At 44.3% G+C, this 22,794-nt stretch overlaps 1 protein-coding gene across 1 annotated transcript in view; it reads right to left on the bottom strand.

Annotated features, from left to right (window-relative positions):
• Positions 1 to 22,794, bottom strand: part of ATXN10 (ataxin 10) — a 163,049-nt gene that overhangs the window by 129,704 nt on the left and 10,551 nt on the right. Inside the window, exons 2-3 of the mRNA XM_077914113.1 lie at positions 12,188 to 12,379; positions 6,113 to 6,195 (exon numbers count right to left, since the gene is read on the bottom strand). Of these exons, the coding sequence (XP_077770239.1) occupies positions 6,113 to 6,195; positions 12,188 to 12,379 (275 nt within the window). The remainder of the gene's footprint in view (positions 1 to 6,112; positions 6,196 to 12,187; positions 12,380 to 22,794) is intronic.

A 22,794-nucleotide genomic window follows, 5' to 3' on the forward strand; every position in this document is an offset into this window, starting at 1 on the left:
CAGGTGGGTTTGTGGACTCCTGGCCCTGGCAACACAATAGAAAAACAGAGACCGAGGGGTGAGCTTGAACTGAATTGAGACAGCCTAAGAACCAAAACAGTATCTAGGATTAGGCAACCACTAACGTGATATGCACATGTGATTTACGTGGATTCTTATTCTAGCTTCACAGTAAGGCAGACAGCATTATCTACATTTCACAGATGAAGAAATGGAGGTACAAAAAAAAAAAAAAAAGAAATGGAGGTACAGAGTAATTAAATAAATCCCCCAAGGTCGACAGCTAGGGTGGCCCAGCCAAAGCTTGGAGCAGGCTGTATGCCCTCAAGTGAGCTCACATTCACACAATTCACATGGGCAGAGTGATGCTCATCGGTGAAATATTTAAAATACTTCTGTGCTTTGCAGTAACCAGACACGACCATGAATCCCTGCAGGCCCACCCCTGTCCCAGCCGCTTCCTCAGGACACACCCCATACCTAAAAGGCCACTGCCTGACCGAGCTTCAGCCTCCCAGGGCCATGCCCCAACTATGCCTGGCATGCATGCTGAGGTGTCAACACCCGCACCCTACTGTTTGCTCACTGGTTTTGAAGTGGTTCACATCGGGGCCAGGGCAGCCCATGCAGGCGGAATGGCATGTGATGAGATCGTGAGTGGAAAGGGACTGAGACACTTCTTGGGAACCAAATACCCACATGAGAACAGCATTAAGAACCGAGGGATGAGGTCAACAGGCAGTAGTAATAAAAGGGGTGGCTAACATTTGTTGGGTATTTACCAGGGGTTAGACACTGTGTTCTAACTGTGCAATCTCCTCTAATCCCCACAACAACCTTATGCGTTGGCTTTAATATTCCAGCCCTTTGACACAGACCAAACCAAAGCTCTAAGATCACAAAGCTTGCCCCAGGGCCAAAGCAGCAGGACTGGCAAAAACAAGAGATGGCTCTTCTCCCCACCAGGAATCCAAGCTGATCAGGGAAGATAAAAGGTCACAGGAGAAGCTGAAATGAAAAATTCTGCTCCACGAAAGGATTCCCACCAGGCAGCAACCACAAAGCAATTTTAAGAGCAGGGCACTCCCGACATCTTTCCATTTTCTAGACCTCTGCTTTTCTGGAAGAGGGGCGGGTCTGGTGGGCCTGCTGGTCCAGCCCCAGAGCTCTAGGCCCCCCAGCCTCAAGACTCTCCTGGGATGTGGCCTTCCCTTCACCAGCCTAACCAGAGAATGGGCTGCTCCCCCAATACTTCTGAGGCAGAGGAACTGTGAAGATTAGGAAAGATAAGGTGAGTGATGTGCCTGTGATCTTCAGGTGTTCACAGTAACCCAGCAATCACTGGCTCAGGGAGCTGTGGAACTGTGGTCAACTACGGAAATTACTAAGAACACAAAAAAATACAAAGACAAGAAAATGATGAACAAGGACTCCAGCACAGACTTAAGTTAACATTACAACCTACAAGAAGCAAAATACAGAACTGCAAGTACATGTTCATTCCCATACAGACAAATCCTGAAAAAAGACAAAAAAATCAAGTGTTCTTCTAAAGCAGCCTGCATATACATGGAAATTATTTTTCTCTCCACTTTTCTGAGTTTTTAAAAAGTATAATGAAATTATAGAAAATGCTTATAATGAAACTTTATACCTTCATTTTTAATCTGAAGTCACAATTTAAAATGACTATTTTTTTTACTAGTTTAGAATATTAACACTCAAACCCTTGTAGATTTTAATTTAACACATGCACACACAAAAGCCAACAATATAAGTTGGCTTGAAAGCTAACTGACCTAACAATCATTCAGGCAACTAAAAATTAGCACTCTGAATCAGAACACAATTCCAGGAAGGAAAAGGTTTAAAGATGTCCCAGCAGCAAGAAAAGAAAACTCCAGACAAGTACTAATGACAGTTTACTTTTACCAAACAGCTTATCAAGTGATCTGTGTAAATACTGCAAATGTTACAAAGCCCCTCAAAAATCCCAACATTATTTTTACAGATTAGAAACGAATAAAGGCCAAAAACAACACCAATAATTCAATTAAAATAACTCATGCTTGTGTTTACATAAAATTTGATGAGCATAATATATTCGTCACACCACTGCAATTATTCTCTGAAAATAATACTCTAAATATTATTTTGACAACGTAATTACAGTTTTTACCTCAAGAGTGGTAACAAAACGCTGGCACAGATACATTGCTAAAAATCCACCAAGAATAAGGTTCTCACAGAGAAACAGTCACAACACAATATGGGTGCTTTATTAAGAACCAGAATACTTTTTTAAAAGGCTTGTATTAGGCTTGAACTAACATACTATAAATTTTTTCTAAGTTTCATTGTTGAATCCAAATTTCACTATGGAATTCCAAACTCAGGAACACTGTGAACTGCCCTTTTCAAGACAAAAATGAGAAGTAAGATTTAACTTCCCTTCCCCTCCTCACCTCAGTAATATCCTTCCAACTCTGCCTACAAACACACCTCATCTATGTAAAGCTGACACAACTGGAAAGTACAGACCTAAATCAGGGGAGAGGTGGCCCATTCTCATGGACTGGAAGACTACATTATCAGTAAGATGGCAGTCTCCCCAATGGATCTACAGATTCCACCAAATTGCTAGTATGCACAATATAGAAATAAATCTTAAAACTTAATAGCAGGGGCACCTGGGTGGCTCAGTCAGTGAAGCATCTGCCGTCAGCTCAGGTCATGATCTCCTGAGAGATCATGGTCCTGGGATCAAGTCCTGGATCAGGCTCCACATTCAGTGGGGAGTCTGCTTCTCCCTTTCTCTCTCTCTCTCTCTCTGCCTCTCCCCATGCTCACACACACTCTCTCTCTCAAATAAATAAATAAATCTTAAAAAACAAACCTCAACCAGAAAAAGATAAACAGCCCTACTAAAAACTGGGCAAAGAACTTGAAAAGGCATTTCCCCAAAGACAATTTACAAACAGCCAAAAACAAGTACCTAAGATGTTCAGCATCATTAATCATGAGGAAAACACAAATCAAAACCACAATGAGATACCACTTCACAACCATCAGGTGACTATAACCCCCCAAAAAGGAATACAAACACTGGCAAGGATGTGGAGATACTGGAATGCTGTACGTTGTTGGTAAAAATGTTAGAGTTCAGCTGCTGAGGAAAGCTGGGCAGTTCCTTATCAACTTAAAAAGAAAACTGACCCACAGCCATTCTACTGCTAGGTATATACCCCAAAGAACAGAAAGCTGATACTCCAATAAATATGTATATAGGCATGTGCAGAGCAGCGCTGTTCTAAACAGCTGAACAGTGGTGCCAGGGCCAAATGGTGGAAGCAACGCAAATGTCCACCACTGATGGAACGAATAAACAAAATATGGTCTGTGCACACAATGGAGTAGTATTCAGTCATCTAGAAAAATGAAGCACTGATACGTGTGACAACATGTGTATACTCTGAAACACTCTGCTTTGTGTGAGAAGCCAGACAAGGAAGGTCCCGTAATTCTGATTCCACTTAATATGAGAAATCCAGAATTGGTAAATCCACAGGCAGAGAATGCAAGGGAGGGGAAGAACAGAAAGCAGCTGCTCAGTGGGTAGAGGGTTTCCTTTTGGAGCCATGACAATATCTGCAATTAGACGTGGTGGCTGCACGACACTGCCAACACTCTCAATACCACTCCGCTGTTCACTTTAAAGTGGTTACTTGTATGCTGTATGAATCTCATGTCAGTAAAAAATAGATTACTTAATTAAACTTAACACAACCACATCTGCCAAAACTGTAAACTGTTCTTAACACACCAACACAACACAGGTGCATGAAGACTTGCCCGCTGGTCGGCGCGGATCAGTGAGAGGCCAGACCAACCACACAATCCATTTATCCGTCAATGACAAACTGGGTCATAAAAACTTTCAGAAATCAGCTCCTTTCAGTATTCTGTGAGGTCATGGACTTGCTTCAGTAAAGAGAAAAATCAATCCCGTGAAACAGTATTTATCAGATAAACACCACACAACCAACATGTCTTTCGTGGCTGATCTGGGATGGAGCAGAGCGGCCCATGGAGTCCAGGGAAGACAGGAGGGCACATTATGTGCTGACAGAAGGACGGGGAGCAGAGGGAAAGGGTAATTTCAGGAGAAGGAGCGCTCAGTGGGCGCACGGGGATGGGGCTCAATGCGCCAGGGGAGGGCTGGCTTGCTCTGATGGCTCTTTAATCACAGCGTTCGTGTAGTACTTCCTCCTGGGTGTCTTATTTAGGAATACATCATTACCAGGGAAACCCACTCCTGCCCACCACAGTGCATCGGTGCTGCCAGCGACACACTATCCACCACATCAGTATTTTTCAGTAATTATAAAATGCAGTACGTTCTGAACTCTCTCTTTCTGAATTACCATACCACACACAGTCTTCAAAAATAGCTGCTTTTCCATGGGACAGAGTGAAATCTGGATTTTTGCTGGTTTTTCTTCCCCCATTTGATCACTGAGGCTTCCGCTGTATCATAAAATGGAGCTACAAAAAAGACCCTTAAACAGATATCAAAAATACTTTCCAACTAAGCCCTACACCCTGTTGGTTTCTTAACAATACCTGAGAAATTAGTGCTGTCCAAAAAAAAAAAAAAAGTAGAGCAAACACTTAGTGTGGAAATTCTTAGACCATTTAATTAATTCAAAAGATAGTTAAAATTTCCCAAAGGAAGAACTCTAAAACAAGTAGAAAGACACAGGAATTTGAATAAAGGAGCTTTACATGAGAATGGTAAGAACCCACAGAACAGAAGGAAAATTAAACCAAACCGGGCAGCACCTCTGACACCTGAGGCAGCCCACAGTACTCAGAGCCTCTGCTTCTCCACCTGTGAAGAGACTGCCACCTCGAGTTCTCTACCTGCTTCCAACAGCAGCAGGTATAGCAACATGAAGGGCAGTAGGCCTCACTGTTCAGCCCGTTTCGGCACTGACAGATATGGAAATCAATCTGTAAATCAGATCATATTTTACAAACAGCTGGAGGCTTCTCCTTTAGAGGAAGCATTTGTTGGATTATTATTAAAAAGAATTCCTCTAACCCACAATCTAGTACATCTTCTTATAAACTGGACATTTACAATAAGAGTTTACTATTAAATGACTGAGGTTTGCCCATAAGTATCTCAAATCACTGGAAAAAGAAATTGCAAGTTAAAATTCTGTTTTCTGTCATATTACAATAATAACCTGTCTGAAGGACAAGTATGGATGTCAATAGTTTAAGAACCAAAAACGTCCCAAAAAGTCTAGAAAAGCTTCCTGGTCTTCTAATTGAGAGGCTTCATTTTCCTGTTAATCCCTTATCAACAGCTATTAACAATGAGAACTTCCTTCCCCCTTGGTCACACCATATATTTAACTTACGTAACGTACTGTCACTGCACCGTAAACACGCAGAGGCAAAGATTTTTCTGTCTGCTCTGGTGACCGTTCGGATCACACCCAGCACTGAGAACAGGCACGCCACATTCACACGTACCAAGAGACACTGAACGACTCTGCTCGGGCTGCCCTAACATGGCACCACAGACTGGGTGGCTTACACAGTGGGAATTTACTTTCTCAAATGTAAAGGCTAGAAGTCCAAGATCACAGTGTGGGCAAGGCTCACTCCTCTTAAGGCCCCTCTCCTGGGCTTGCAGACGGTGGTCCTGTCCCCATGTCCTCATGTCATCATCCCTCTGTACGTGTCTGTGTCCTGACCTCCTCTTCTTACAAGGACAGCAGGCATAACCTTAGGGCAAACCCATGTGACTCCACTTCACCTTATTTATCTCTTTAATGGCTTGGTGGCCAAATACAGTCACATTCTGAAGTGCTAGGGGTTGGGACTCTACCATAGGTTGAGGAGAGTCAGGGGGTGCAATTCAGCCCACAGGAGAGCAAGGAAAGGAAGTTGTTGCAACTTTCTTTTATAGTAATTCGCTAACATCACTGAATAAGTGTCTCTGTATCATGAAATACAAATCATTTGCTTTAACTCAAAGTTGTGGTTTTTAAATCCTTTTCAAAAGTACAAATAAGCCATGAATCATACTGCAAATTACCTGTCAACAGGGATTCCTGTTCCACCCGCAGTTCACGAAAAAGAAGAATCAAATCAACAGCAACGCCAATTGTATCCAAGTTCCTGTAAAACGTTTTTAAAAAAAGACAAAGTCAAACCCATTAATTTTCTTAAACCTGCATTTCAAATGATGATCCAGGGAATGGAGCTGTGACTTCTGGGTCATGGTGTGTGTGGTAAACAGAATCGTGGCCCCTTGAGCTGTCCACATCATAATCCGAAAGCCTGTGAATGTGTCACATCCCACAGCAAAGGGGACCTTAGGTCATCGGTAGATTCAGGATCTTGAAATGGGAAAATGACCCTGGACTAGCCAGGTGGGCCCACAACAGTGCCAAGCATTCTTAAAAGAAGAAAATGAGAGGGGAGGATGTCAGAATCAGGGAAGGGGCTGTGAGCCCAGGAACGTAGGCAGCTTCTAGAAGCTTCTAGAAAAGGCCAGGAAATGGATTTTCCCCTAGAGCCTCCACAGGGAACTCAGCCATGTTGACCCATTCCAGCCTTCTGAATTCCCGAACTGAAAGATAACAAATCTGTGTTGTTTCATGCCACTAAGTGTTTGGTAATTCATCACAGCAGCAGGAAGAAAGTAATCCAGATTTGGGCAGAGGAAGCAGCGGTGCTGCTGTAAATAAACATCTGACCGTGTGGGAGTGGCTGGGGAAGCTGGCAGGAACCTGGTGGTGGGCAGGGGCTGGAAGAATAGTGAGCAGCACCTGAAACACTCTGATGCCTTTTCTGGCTGCCGGAGGCACGGTCTGTGAGGGCTCAGGATGAAGCGAGGAACCTAGCACTAGGAAACGGGGAAAGGGGATCCTTTCCCCCTAGGGGCAGAAGCTCAGCAAAATCATGAACTTGGGATATTCCACTGAGCACATTTCCAAACCACACGCTGACGGTGTGATCATCTAATAAAATGCCAGGGGCAGAGGTAACAGAGATGAACAGGGAACCAGGTCCTGCTTCGGGGAATTCTCAGTCTAGCCAGACAGCAAAAGGTGCTAAAACTGAGACAGTCACTGGCAAGAAAGTGTGCTCCGCAGAGAAAGCCAAGGGGCTGGCTGGATAACCTTTTCCTGGTGCCCTGGAAGAATCAAAAGGTGATAGTGTTTAGTCCCATGGCAGGAGCGGCTCTTTGAAAAGATTAAGGTGTGACTCACTGCCCTCCGTCACCTCGGCAGAACCCAGGAGTAAGAAGGGGTTATGGAGCAAAGCTCTGTGGAGGACCTTCTAGTCTAACGGTGGGAATTCCCATGACATACATGTGAGATCCACAAGGTTGCTGAAAATGTTTTACTGGTAGAAACTCTGCCAGCTTAGACAAATGCACAGAGAAAGGATGAAAATTTTAAAATTTAAAAAAAAAAAAAAAAAGTGTCAGACTCCCAAAGCCAGACTTCCAGGCAGGAAGTAGGCTGATGGTTCGAAGTACTCAGGTGAACACATGTGCTCCCTTCAGGAAAAAAGAAGGGTGGCTCTGAGGCCAGGGCCAAGGGCATAGCCGCAAGCCACAGACAATTCTTCCCAGGCCTTAAAACCGGAGATTTGCCCAACGTGATTCGGAAATTGCTTGGGATCAGTGATTCCTCTTCCCTTCAATTTTCTCCTCTTTTGAAGGATAATGTCTAAAATGGCTATCCTAGGTCTGCCCCCAAACTGCATTTGGGGAGCAGAGAACTTGTCCAGTTCCACAGGCACACAGACAAAGAGGAATTGTGTCCCAGATGGAAGCACATCCAGAGTCTGACCCTTAAGTAATTTAAACAACTGGATAATGAGATTTGGGACTTCTCGGCTGATGAGACTTAGATGAGATTCTGGACTTGAGCTGATGCTGTTGGGGTCAGAAATGTGGGGCCTCAAGAAGCAATGAATTCATCTTTGAATGACCTTTGAACAGGCTACAGGTGAACCACGGTGAGGAACAACGGCCTTCCAAAAATGTCCACACCCACACACTACACTCTGGAACCTGTTAATACGCTATCTAACGTGGCGAAAGAGATGTGGTATGCTAATAAATATATTTTGATCTTTGTCCTCCATTCCTGTCACAGAGCTCCTAAAACCCTTGGAATTTCTGGTGTGACAAGGCATCTTTTGTTTTTCACAACAAGCCCCTTTCAACATTTATATTTATGCTGATATGTGGTTCTCACTGGGCCTCTAAGGCAGCTTCACATTGGAGTGTGGCTGCCAGAGGAACCAACCAAATGATTACGGAGCTGTAACATTCAACCCAAACCTCCAGACCTCTGGGGAGGAGAAGGATCTGGAGATTGAGTTCAATCACCCACAGACAATGATTTTACCAATGAAGCCTGGGTGATGGAACCTCCATAAAAACCCCTACTAAATGACAAGTATGGAAAATTTCTGTGTGAGTTGGTGAACACATCAGTGCTAGGAGGATGGTGGCATGCCCAGGGGGGCATGGATGCTCTGTGGCTATCCACTTGTCCTGTGTGCCTCTTCTCCTTGGCTATCCCTAAGTTGTACCCTTTATGGTAAACTGGTAACAGTATGTAAACTGCTTCCCTGAGTTCTGTGAGCCATTATATTGGGTGATCAAACCTGAGGGGTGTCATGGGAATCCCCAAATTTACAGCCAGCTAGGCAGGAATGTAGCTTGGGCACCTCGTTTGCATTTGAAGTGGTGCTGTCTTATGGGACTGAGCTTTTTAAGTTATGGAATCTGATGTCTCTGACTCCAGGTGGGTGGTTGTCAGAATAGAACTGAATTGCTGGACATCCAGCTGCTGCTGAATATCAAAATTGGTCAGAAAATATCATAAGAGACCTTTTAGATATGATTAAATTAATGGTTTTGAGATGGGGACATGATCCTAGCTTATCTGAGTAGGCATCAGGTTATTCTGAGTCCTTATCAGCGGGATGGTCAGTCACAGTTACTGTAAGATGCTATGATGTTGCTTTGAGCATGGGAGGATGGAGCTGTGAACCAAGAACATAGGCAGCATCTAGAAGACAGAAAAACAGAAGAATGGATTCTCTTAGAGACCCCAGAAGGAACTGGCCCTACTGGTAGGCTCACTTGAGGTCACTGAGACTAATTTTCAACTTCTGACTCCAAAACTACAAAATAATAAATTTCTGTTGCTAAGAAAGCACTTAGCCACTAAGTTTGAAGCTATTTGTTATAGCAGCAAAGGAAACTAATATAGGTCCCTACCTTCACTTCTCAACACGAATCAAAATTAAGCCAAGATGTTCACTCCTTAAAGAACAAGACGGTCAGGGTTGGTGTGTCCACAGCAGGATCCTCTCTCCCTTCCCTAAGGCCAGGGGGTCAGAGAGCCACTGCTCCCTTGTTCTTTACTTATCAGGCTGGTAGGAAAAGTAGCTCAGTGCCTGCCTCCCAGAAAAGAAGCTGTACCACCTCTCCTGCTCTTGCCTCTACACCTGTATACAAATGGCTACCAGGCCAATGCACCCACTGGCTATTTCTATATGGCCACATACTTTAAAAGAGAGAGAGAGAGAGACCGACCAAAGAAAAGAAAAAAGAAAAATATAATTTCACGACTTGAAGATTTTATGAAATTCAAACTTCAATGTTCACAAACAAAGCTGCCCTGGATCACAGACATGGGCATGCATTCACATATTCTCTGTGGCTGCCTTCACACTAGGACAGAACTTAGTGTTCTAAGTTCTTAGGGACAGAGTTCTCAAAGCCTAAACCATTCACCTGGTTCCTGACAGTAAAACCACAGTGACCCCTACAATAGGGGTCATACTGATGTGAGGAGCTAACAGCTTTGGACAGTTTTGAGTACTTCCTGAAACTTCACAGGACTCAGAATATTTGCTTTGCTGTTATACCCCAGTCCATCTACAAAATATAACTCCAAGTCCACACATGGGCAGCACTCAGAAGATGTAAAGGGATCTAGGCCTGTGATCCCTTAGCATCACACCTTTTGATTAACTCCTTATTAACTTAAAATAAAGCACCAGAAAACTCCATAATGGCTGCAATCTGAATCCTGACAGGCTCAAAGATAAGTGACTGTTGTTAAAGTCAGCCTAGAATGTTTTGTGTTTCTAACTGGAAAAATGATTTTTCCAGGAGCTGATGTCCTACCTGGTTGGAATTTCCTGCTAAAAATCAACCGCGGAAAAAATAAAAATAAAAAAAATAAATAAATAAAATAAAAATAAAAATCAACTGCGAATAACAATCTAGTCCTAGAAGGAAAGAGGCAGAAAAACTAACGTCTTCATATGTTCGTTTTCGTTTCTCCCCAACCATGGCTGCACATGACACATATACCATGGCCACATAGAGTGCCTGCTTTGATGGCCCTGCTACAAGACAGCTGCTTTTTCATTCACCACAGTATTTATTCTTGCAAAGTTTGAATTTTTATAGTGTACATATTATTTTTACACTCAGAAAAAGAAATTAATTTCTAAGACAGTTATATCATCACCATACTTTTATTGCGCTATAGTTCCTGAGGAGCAGAAACACAGTTTCGGGGCAGACCAGGTGCACAGCACAGTAGGCAATCATGTAAGTAATCTCATTTCAAACGCCCGACAGCCCTGGGTGGGAGACACTGCTTGCGCTGACGTACAGAGGAGAAGACTGGTTCTCAGAAGGATTGAGGCCCTCATTCAGGGTCCCATGGCTGCTCAAGGGACAGCACACGCAACAGGGTTGGCGGGTGTCTTGGGGCAGTCACAGCACCACTCCTAACCTGAGCTCTTGAGTCAGAGAGAATGTTCCCCAAATGAGAGACTATCAGACAAGTTCCTTAACCCGAGTCACAGTCTCTTCTTTTGTAAAAGTGGAAAAATAGCAGTATGCTATTTCTGGGATTTGTTCTACAAATAAAACAAGACACTGCAGTTAAGCCTTGGAGACAAAGCCCAGGGTGTAGGGCAAGCCCACCAAATGCCTGCCTTCTTCCCCACGAGGCTGGCAAGGCCCAAGCCAGCGTTTCTGAGGCTTGCCTTTCCCTCCCCCATCACAGGAAAGGGACAAAACAAAACAGCCTCTGCCCACCTTCTAGCACATGACTAGTTATGTTTTAAAACGTTAACTATTATTAGCAACATTATTACTGTTCCTATGCATTTACCTGCCAATGGACAGCAGGGTCCATTGAGTATTAAACAACCCTGGCATTCTTCCCCCCTCTCCTTTGATCTTAAAAATCTCATTCATCACATCAAAGCCTCAGGTATAAGACTGTCTAGGGAGCAAAGCGGGTCCCTCGAGTGACTTCTGGACCAGCCCAGCTTCACCCACCACAGCAGTGACAGAGAGGCCTGGAGGCTCTGTCTACGTTCAAGTCCAAGAAAGAAAAGCAAGCGTGCTCTCTGTGGCTTCTGACTTCATCTCAAGCGAAAATGTGTAATAAAAAGCAGATTCCATTAAATCAAAGAGGAAAGGTGCTCCATTCCGGGAGGGGAGAGCAACAAGCAAAACAAGAACGGCACCTGGAGATTCTCTCGTTCATCTTAACTTCTTTCAAAAATATGCATGTTATAAAACAGGTGGAAGGAGACCTTGCAACTCCACACGGTCTTCAGGAAATTTTAAATTAGGTCATCTGAGAAATCTACAAACCACGCTCCTTGTTCAAAGTAAACACAAGGGTAATTAATTAAAACACTAAAACTAATTAAAATATTTACAACTAAATAAAGTGAGGTCTAGAACTACGTATGCCTTTAGAAAGGCAGGATCTGGGATCAGAGAATCAAGACGGGAGTTATTAAAATCACTGTGCTATATCTCTACAACCAAATACCTCAAAACGCATCAGCAATATCAAAATAACCCCTAAGGTTAGAAACACTCTATTATATGTCATTCCATGTATATGCTCGTCTACAACTGTGGCAAGACTGCAGAGAGCCTGTCCCCTGGAGACTAATCCTAGCCTATGGTTAACGCTGGGTAATAATACCTGATACCAAAACGATTTCTCACCAGACCAGTACATATATATATACACACACATATATACACACAAGAAAATACAATCAAAGGTACATTTGTTACTACAAAGAACACTACCTGATGGAATTCTGGTTCACAGAACACTCGATACAAGCATTTCGCAGACACCTGAAGCACTCCGTTATGAGCTGCAGGCTAGAAGCCAGATGTTCCACCTGGGATGGGTCTCTGCAGGCCAGCTCGACAGCATGGGAAGATTTCTTCAAGATGTCCAGGACTCTTTGGAAGATAGTCCTGGGTGCAGTTTCTCTGAAAAGGGATAAAAATGTTACAAACCAGAGGGGAAAAAATCTAATTTCCAAATATCCTATTCAGAAGACTGCTTATACTTATTTCTGCAGGGAAGTGGGCCAGACCTGTCTGCTCTAGCTCCTTAAACTTACAACACAAAATAAAGAGCTACACACACAGAGTGCTTAGACAGGCACCATTCTTACCAACCCTTCCATGTATTATTTAATTAAAGACCATGGAAATAGAGAGGAATTTAAGTAATTTGCCCATATTACTGGGCTAATAATGAGGAGAGCCAGGTTTCCTATAGAAGCAGTCTGACTTGTCACTCCCTGTGACAACCCAAATACCAGTTTCAGGTGAGGGTCTGCGTTTATGGATCTATCCTTAATCAAAACAGAAGATCTATATTCTACGCTCTAGAAAGAGAAAATAACCATTTCCCAGTGCAACCCAATAGGTACTCAAGTACCATTATGAGAAACACTATTCATTAAACTGTCTGGGAGGCCAGCCTGCTATCCAATCTCTAGATACAGAGAAGCTAGCAACACTTGTGCTGAGCTTGTATATATTCAACTGCACAGATGAGGGAAAGAGAGGAGGAGGGAGAGAGGGGAGGAAGGAGGGAGATAAAAAGGAACAGAGACACAGGGATAGAGATGGGGGTGAGGGGGAGAGAGAGCTGGGGGGAGAAAGAAACAGAGGCAAAGGGGGAGAGGGGGAGCAGGCAGGGATCAAGCAAGTGAGGGCACCCTTCCGCCTAGAGTACATGCCCAGGGGAGAAAAATGAATCTGTGGCCGGTCCCTCTGGGCATCTCAGTTCCCACATGCCTCTCATGCCAGAAGCACGGATTGCACCGGCTATCATTACAGAGCTATGAAGATAAGAATTTTTTGTGCAACATGGCACCAAAATGCAAGCCAACTTCCTCATTCCATGAATCTCCTAAAGAAACAGCCATCTGTTTTATGGTCAGAAGAAAAACTGCTCTGCTGGACAACTGAAGAGATTCTTGAAGATTCCCACTGACCATATGACTGTTCTCCTCTGGCCCTGTCATGGAACCCCAGCACTCTCCACCTCTTCCTCACACTGCGCCAGGTTATCAGGGAACCGAGAGTTCATATGGAACCGCTGACACCAAACCCCCTGGGTCACTGCCAGCTTGGGTGCCAGCAGAGCCCGTCTACACATCTCTCCCTGCCCAAAGCCCAGAGACACGCCCCTCCTTGCACTTCAGGCCCAAGTCCTTGTACTGCAACTGGCACATTTTTACCTCACGGACAGAGGATGTACATTACATTATTTATCAGTGACCAAGTGACCAAATAAAACCGTGAGAGCCCAATGGTACGGTACTTACTTACCCTGTCTCAGTAACTGTAAGAAACAATTACACACATAAGCCATTTTCAATGACAATTTGCCATAAAGAAAATTCACGAACACTCTCGAGACATCTTTAAGGAGTACTAAATACAGTGCAGATGTTAACATGCTAATACCCAAGAGTTTTAAACATTTCAAAGGATGCCAAGCATGATCAGGATTTCTACAACAAAGAAAAAATCTCGTTATCTGCCCCCACTGCACAAAGATGGTGTCATCTCACCTGTGATAAGAGCCAACATGACCTATCCCCCCTGGTCCTTTGTGAGCTACCCTCCCACAGTACCACGTTCCTACCGTGAATGGTCTTCCCTGAAGCCGCTCTTTGAAACCCTAACATCTCTTTTACTCAACACTGATATCAAGCGCATCAAAAGCTCTGGACTCAAACTATGGTAGATGCAAAGGCAAGATGGAAAAAAAGGATTGTTCTTGGGAAAATTGGAGAACTGATATTCCAAGCACTGAACAATTAGTAAGTTCATGAACCATCCTATGAATAATTCCCAATGCTACACGATAATTTGACACATAGGTACCAGGCCTTTCTCCTTTGTTACACTTTTAATCAAAACAAAAATGTTTAACTGAGCTAAGGCCAATCATAATATTCCTGAAGTCAAAATAACTATTAATAGTTGTTAGAAAAGTATCAAGGCAGCACAGCGCACTTCACGTTTGAGATGGGAAGAGAAAATAATTTGGGACTGTGATCACTGTCATCTGCTCTCCCCAGGCTGCACACACATGAATTCCTGGGAACACCAAGCACTTGCAACCCTCTTTGTCTGCTCAAACATGTACCCTCCCCAGAATACATGCTCCACACAACCCCCACCCAACTCTCTGCCTGGAAAATCCTATGTCTCCTTATGGAGGCCTTTTGAAAACTCCAAGCTCTGGTGAAACTCCTCTGCTACTCCAGGCAGAACAGTTCCCACCTCTACATCCCACTGGAACTCCCTCCGTAAGACTGGACTAATACTTATCCACATTAGATTATACTTGCCTCTCCAACCCAACTATGCTGCTAGCCCATAAATCTTGGGAAAACAGAGCCTGTCCTATTTTTCTCTGTATCTCTAGGGCCCAGGAAGGACATTCACTAATTGTATTTATTCAAGTTTACAACACTGATGTCCATTTGCACACTCGGTAGCATCTGCCTGCCTCACAGGTGCATACCTGAGCGTGCACCCTGAGCCAGTCGCCAGGCCAAGGTGAGCAGGGTAAAATTAGCACATGGGGCAGCAGCAACCAGAGAAAGGGAACTATCAAGACATCTGTTTGACTCTTCCATTCCTTTTTTTTTTTTAATTCTTTTTTTTTAAGATTTTATTTATTTATTCATGAGAGACACAGAGAGAGAGGCAGAGACAGACAGAGGGAGAAGCAGGCTCCATGCAGGGAGCCTGACGTGGGACTTGATCCCGGGACTCCAGGATCATGCCCTGGGCCAAAGGCAGATGCTCAACCACTGAGCCACCCAGGAATCCTGACTCTTCCATTCCTGTTAAGAAATTCATATAGTCTTGACTCCGTATCTCCTTTATCCTCAAAAAAAGGTCATGTTTTCAGTGAGATGTAGAGACCTCTTGACCGATACTTAAACATCTAATTTCTCCTCCACACAGGATACAATGGATGAGCTTAAAGGGGGGAATGTGGCCCAATGGACTGTATTTTAAATTTCCTGAGAACAGAGACTATTTGTTAGATGTCTGGCTCCCCTATAAAGGGCAGAAGGAAAATACCATTTCCTCTAGAGCCACATAATAAATGGTTATAGACTTCATTCACCATCTTCGCATACAATACACGAACAACTTTCATCAGATGTGGACAGAAAGAGCTTTCACTCACCGCCAGTAAGAACTCTATGAAAGCATCTAACAGTCTTGTATATACTTCTTGGCTCCTTGGCAGCCTCGAAAGAAAGCTATTTGGTATAACAGATCCAAAGCAACCCTAATGTACCCTGTCTTCAAGTTCTAAGTTCACTGTCAAGACAACGCAGCTAAATATATGAAATGATTAACGACAGTAAAACAGTAAAGATCAATCGTTCCCGTGTTACAAATGTTACTATTAATAACAGTAATTGCTGTCATTTCTGCTTTAACCAAACTAACACAAAATATTCACAGACTTTAAAAAGCTTAGCTACTTTATTCACAGAAGGCAGAAAGTACTTAGAGGACAATTAAAATTCAACTGTTAGACATTCCTATTACATAGGAATGCATACCCTGAAGACAATACACAAATGAAATGTTACATTACAGAACAAAAAAAAGGGAGGGAGGGTTTGAATTCTACAAAAGATAGAATTTCATTTCCTTCAAGTTTGAACAGATCTGTAGGTTTAATCTTGGCAAGTCCCGTCTGAGTAAAATTAAAGAAAACTCCCTATGACCGTATGTCAGAAATTAGACAGGTCTGCCGTACTGTGTGCACACACATTTTACAGTTAATTCATCAGGCGGGACCTTCTCCTGAAGAGGAAACCAAAGGCTCATCACTGCACTGCCCTGCTGAGACTTCTCTGCTTCAGAAAAGATAGATTCTAATACCTCCCGTTCAGTGAAAAACCAGCATGGGTGGGTTAGAGCAGCGCAACCACTGACACTGAGAAAATCTATTAGGATGCGCCCAAGCTCCCAGATTAAAATAAGAATCCCTGGTTATTATTTAAAACCACGGAACTCTGCTTACTGATCTCTGACCGGGCTAGATTGAACAAAATAAAACAGAAAATAAAAAGATTCACTTCTCCTGCCAGAAACAGCCTGGGGCAGAATTTTGAGATTCATCTTTGCAGACCTCAAACTCTTTTTTTATACTCTTTCTCTCTTCTGTTCCATGTGGAACTCACACTGTCCCTGACAGCCCAGACCAATCCATTTATCTAGAAAAGGCCAGCTAGTAAACACTCTGGAACCAGAGGGCCTGACAATCTCTGGTCACTGCTCCACAACTCTGCCATTGGGGAAAAAAGCAGCCACAGACAAAACTTCTGTGAAGGAACACAGCTGGTGTACTGATAAAGCTCTACTTAACGGACACTGACATTTAAAGTTCATGCAATTTTCAGGTGCCACAAAGTTTATTTTTCCTAACTATTTAAAAATGTAAAAACCACTCACAGGCCATTTAAGGGGGAAAAAAAAGATATGGACATTCATAAAAGGTGGAGGGCCAGAAGTGGCAACCCTGCTTTAAAGAGTCCACACATATCCATCCTCTCCCCACCCTCCCTCAAAATGACATGCTTCCCCCGTTCCCACTGTGCCCAATACAGTCAAAATTCACCTCTCATCAGAACTGAATCATAAATGCACGATGCCAACTCAAAGAAGCCAAGGAAGGGTGAAACTGGCACACAGGTGGAAAAATAAACCACTGGACAGAGTGTCCAGGAACAGCACTGTATTCAAAGAAACCTGACAGGTGACAGCACAGCCACTGAATCTGCAGGGCTGGGCCACTCTGTGGTGCTGCTGCAACCACTTCCCATATGGAAAAAATGGAACTGGATCCTCTCCTGTATACCCAGACAAAGAAAGTAACTCCGGATGCATCTAGGAATATACGTTAGCCAAAACCATAAAGCTTTGGAAGAAAATATGCAGAGAATGTCTTTATGTTCTCAAGCAGAGAAAGGTTTTGTATATAAGGCCTCTTTAAGAACCTTATTAAAACCCTACTCAGGGGACGCCTGAGTGGCTCAGTGGTTGAGCATCTGCCTTCGGCTCGGGGCGTGATGATCCCAAAGTACTAGGATCAGTCCACATTGGGCTCCCTATGGGGAGCCTGCTTCTCTCTCTGCCTCTCTGTCTGTGTCTTCATGAATAAACAAAATCTTAAATCTTAGAAAAAATAAAATAAAACCTTTATCCAAAAAAGTGGTTATTTGAGCACAGAACGGGAGACAGTTAAGGAGGCACTGGTACTTCCCTGGGAGACGAGCATGGATGGAAGGCGAAGGGCTCATGGGGAGGGGGAGGCAGCCAGATGAGGGAATGGAAAGGTAACCTGAGTCAGAGGCAAGACGGAACCGCACCACACAGCCCAGAGGACTTTGGCTTATATCATGCCAGGAACCTGCGGAGGGCTCTAGTGCCCTGCATCCTGAGGGACCCCTCTGACTACTCTGTAATGGTTCGGCCATAGTGGGGGAAAAGAAGGCACCAGGACACCAGTGAGGACACTGTTCTTGGAAAAGACTGGCAGCAGCAGAGCGAGTAAGCAGAGGTCAGACTCTGGATATATTCTTGAAGAGCTGATGGGATCTGATGACAAATCTGTCATGACGGCTATCTCTGAGAAAACGGATTCAAGGAGGACTCCAGAACTGTAGCCTGAGCAACACTGGGAAAAAGGTCTGTGCTGTGCACTGAAGGGGAGAAGGCTGCCTGGAGGTATCCGGGGGCTGAGGGGCTCTGCAGGCTGGGCCCGGTGATGCTGGAGGTGCTTACTAGAAATGATGAATTATGCAGAAGGCAGAGGAATCCACAGGCCTGGAGTTCAGAAGGGAAGTGCAGCCAGGGCAAAATGTTACAGCCACCAGCACATGAAGAGTAAACATGGTCAAGCATGAGACTGAACAAGGTCACTGGGGAGCGAAGTAGGCAGAGGGAGGAGAGAGGTCTGAGGACTGAGTCCTGGGAGCCAGGAAGGAACAGCCAAAGAGGGAGGCTTATTCAGAAGAGGGTGGTGGCGTGCAAAGGCGGGGGGGGGGGGGGGGGGGGGGGGGGGGGGAGTGTTTCAAGAAGAAAGATGTGAGCCACTCTATCAGATGCAGCTGGCAGGTCAGGGGAGCGAAGAGATGAAAAGGAGGACTGCTGGTGAGTACCATGGAATGGGTTCTAGAGAAAGTAGGTGAATATAAATCACTCTTCAGAAAACTTCCATTACAAAAGGGAGCAGAAAAATGAGATCACAGCTCAGGGAAATAGAAGAGAGTTTTCCCACAAAGGGAAACATTATAGCAGATGTTTAAATTTATGAAAATAATCCAACAGAAAGGGTAAAAACCTCATGATGATTTTTTTTGGGGGGGGGTGATTATTGGAGCACTGAATGCAAAAGGGAGTAAACTGAGTACAGGTCTTGGCGGGGAGGGGCATCAGAGCAGGACCTTTCATCCACAGTCACAGAAGGGAAGGCAGGTGATGGGCACAGACACAGGGAGCTGGGAGACAGGGTGAGGGGGAGTCCTGGAAATTACCTTCTGGTTGCTTCTCTTTTCTCAGTAAAATAGGAAGCCTGGAATGAGAACGAGGGAGAGACAACGGAAAGTTAAGGAAATCAAGTTGACATAGTTGACCAGGAAAGCAAGAGGCCAAATAGACCAGGGAGAGACATGACTGCCGGGCAACTAAGGCAGGCTAGTGATCAAGGTAAAGACAGACCCATTAGCACTGTCATGGAGGGTTTGTCAACTTACTGTGAGACCAGCGAGAATGGCGTAACTTTTCTCCGGCCTTGCTCAGCTACCTGGGCACAGAGGACACAGCAAGGTGGCTTTAATCAGAGCTGGAATTGTCCCAGGGAAGCCTGAGGCAAAGCTAAGAAAGGAGAAAGGGAACTGAAGGTGGATACAAAAGCAAATGCTTTTATTACGGACCCATCAATCAAAAGCAGATGAGGAAAACGTAAACCTGAGTAACAAAAGGGACAGGAAACGGAGGTTGTAAGATAGGCGCCTGTCTGGCTCAGTCAGTAAAGCATGTGACTCCTAACCTCAGGGTTGTGAGTTTGAGCCCCACACTGACCATGGAGCCTATTTAAAATTTAAATAGAAATAAACAAAAAGAAATAGTAAGATCAACAGACTGTAGGTCCTGGTGGGGCTGGAGACCCCTGGGGGAGGTGACCTAGGAAGGAGTGGGACTCCTGAAGCTGAGACTGTGGCAGGAAGGCAGCTACAGTTAATGACAAGGCCAAGATGGTGCTGGCAGTATGGTTACGTGGGGTGGAGGTCAATATCACGGACGGAGAGAAGGCTGGAGAGATCTATGTGAATACTGAAACGACCAAGATTTAAAAGACGGGCAGTGTACCGTTAACAGTGACCTGAAGTTCATTCAAGGAACACAGTGAAGTGACCCACGCAGCCCTCAAACAGCTAAACACCACCACACACGTTCACACTGACGGCATGAAATGGAGGCTAGAGGGTTCCAGAGGAAAAGGCCGAGAACGTCCAGCATGCCTTCAAGCCCAGGGCACACTGGAGAGAGAGAACAGCCTTGGAAGACCTCCCAGAAACGCAGCCCTCAGAGGCAAGCCATGTTTCACTTAGATCACGAAGATCAATGTTCAGAAAAGAAAATGAGGAAGTGGAGAATTCTGCAGAGGGCACACGCGAAGAAGGGTCTTAAGAGCCCAGTCATCAGAAAAGGTTCATAGAAAGCCTTAAGGGAATTGGGGAGAACAGAGAACCTAGTTCACCATATAAATGAGAAAATCAGCTTGTGAACTGCTACCAAAACCCCTGCCGAGATTTTATTTTCAGGGGCGCTGAAACCACAAGTCACTTCGGGGAGAATCCATGTCTTTACGCTACTGAGGTTTTCCATCATGGAATAATGGTCTGTCTTACCATTTGTCTTCTTTAATGTCCTTTGATAAAGCTGTGCAAAATTCTCAATGACGGGAACAGCTACTAACCCTTAAATCCTGCGTATTCCGTGCCAGGCACTTCAGTGAGCCCAAGACACACACACACACACACACACACACACTCTGCTCCGAGGCTGCAGCAAGAGCCTCGCTGGCTTGCACATGGTCTCCTGAGCTCTGACACGACAGGGCCAGGCCCGCAGCCAGCAGAGAGCTTGACTCAGCGTAGCCAAGCCCAGGGCTCCTGCGCCTCTGAGTGAGTTCCCTTGCCCACAGTCCGGGGACCACTACAAAAGACTAGAAGCATGGAGAGCTGAGAAATTCTGCTCTGAGGGCACTGGTGGTCACAGCCCCGACCTTATTTATTTTGACTTGCTGGCTCCGACTTTTTCCTGTCTGTTTTGTCCATTTGAGATAATTGAATGTGAGGGGTGGCTCACCCTGACCACATCTGTATTTTGAAGCTGAGTCAGAACACCTTACCAATTAGTTCCATGTGCTCTTCCAGCTCATGGCCTAGGTAAAAATAAAAGGAACTGTCATCCTACCCTGAAAAGTGCTTTTTATAGTGTGACTTAATTGATGTTCTCTCTCAACAAAACTGATCTGAATCATGGTTGAGTCAAGATGCCATATGGTGACCTTAGCTAAGCTGACGACGCGTGCGGGATTTTTTGGGTTTTTCGTTTTGTTTCATTTTTTGTTTTTGGTGCAAAGATTCTTGCTGGCTGGAGGCTCAGTAACGTTTGAGGAAAACCTAGGAGTATGTGAGTATGTGTGTACACAGACAGGTTTATTTTTGAGTTCGGTAGTACGCTGACCTCTAAAGTGCTCATCCTATTCCCTTTGTGAAAGTTCATCAACATAGTTATACAAGCAATTAGAAATACCAAGGCACTTTTTTACCTCTTGAAATTATAGTCCCCTGTCATATTTGGTATTTTTTTCTATTCTATTCTATTTTTCTATTCTTGCTAGAATCTTTCTGCTACACTCCCTCTTTATATCTAAGGACTCAAGAAAATTAAATATTCAAGAAATAGTAAGAACACCATCAAGTGCTCATCCTATTCCCTTTGTGAAAGTTCATCAACATAGTTATACAAGCAATTAGAAATACCAAGGCACTTTTTTACCTCTTGAAATTATAGTCCCCTGTCATATTTTTTTTTCTATTCTATTTTTTCTATTCTTGCTAGAATCTTTCTGCTACACTCCCTCTTTATATCTAAGGACTCAAGAAAATTAAATATTCAAGAAATAGTAAGAACACCATCAAGTGCTCATTCTGTGCTAGGTCTTTAAGCAGGTACTGAGAATACGGAGGGAACTAAGGAGAAGCCTGCCCTCAGGCTGACCTGATTCTAGTGGGACCAGCAGGTGACTCTGTGATTACAGCACCATAGGAAGTTCTTTCAGAGAGGGAAGCACAGAGCGCCACAGGGAACACAGGGCAGGAAGCACCTCGAAGATCAAAATAGGCTTTCAGTAGAAAGTGAAACAGTCATTAAATCTTGAGGGAAAATCAGGTGTGTGTATGCACAAAGGAATGAAGGCATAAGACATTCAGTATTCTGGCATTTGAGCTGTTGCCCTGTTAAGTGCTGACTATAGCTCTTTACACTATATCAACTACTGTTGCTAAACATGGGCATGTGTGAAGGCATCAAAGTAAACCAAACTAAAAGCTCTGGAGTAACCAGGACAATCATTACTGACTGGCTCCAGGACAGCGCTTAGAAGGGATGTTCTCAGTACAGCCACTGCCTGCTCATCACACTATGCAGTTCAACACGTAAAGAGCACTCAAAACGGACCAGGAGCTGCATCAGAGATGCCTGTCACACCTGACCCATCTCCCCCCTCCATTCCAAATGATGTAATAGTGGTTATTTTTTTTTTTATTTTAAGATTTATTCATAAGAGACACAGGCAGAGGGAGAAGCAGGCTCCCTGCAAGGAGCCCAATGCGGGACTCGATCCCAGGATCACGACCTGAACTGAAGGCAGGTGCTTAACCCCTGAGCCACCCAGGCGTCCCTTGTGGTTATTTTTAAAATACATAAATATGCAGCCCTGCTTTAAAACAACACATATGTCCATACTCAAAAACTGAATATAAATGCTCAGCTACAATCAGGTCTACGACCGAAGGGCGAAGCACACTCAGGACGGGCAGAAGTGCCCGCCACCACGTGGCCATTATGGCCAACACGAGCCAGTAAGCACCAGGATGGGCCTCCCCTGAATTGAGAGACGAAAGAGTATGGTAGGAATTACCAAAAATCCAAGGCAATCCAAATACCCATCAGCAAGAGAAAGGGTAGGTAAATTATGACTTCCCCTGCTGGTATGCTTTACAACAGCTGGAGGTAATGATGTAACTGGCAGCTCACAAACATAACGTAAA

Source organism: Canis aureus, chromosome 11 (assembly GCF_053574225.1).
Source record: "Canis aureus isolate CA01 chromosome 11, VMU_Caureus_v.1.0, whole genome shotgun sequence".
NCBI lineage: Eukaryota > Metazoa > Chordata > Mammalia > Carnivora > Canidae > Canis > Canis aureus.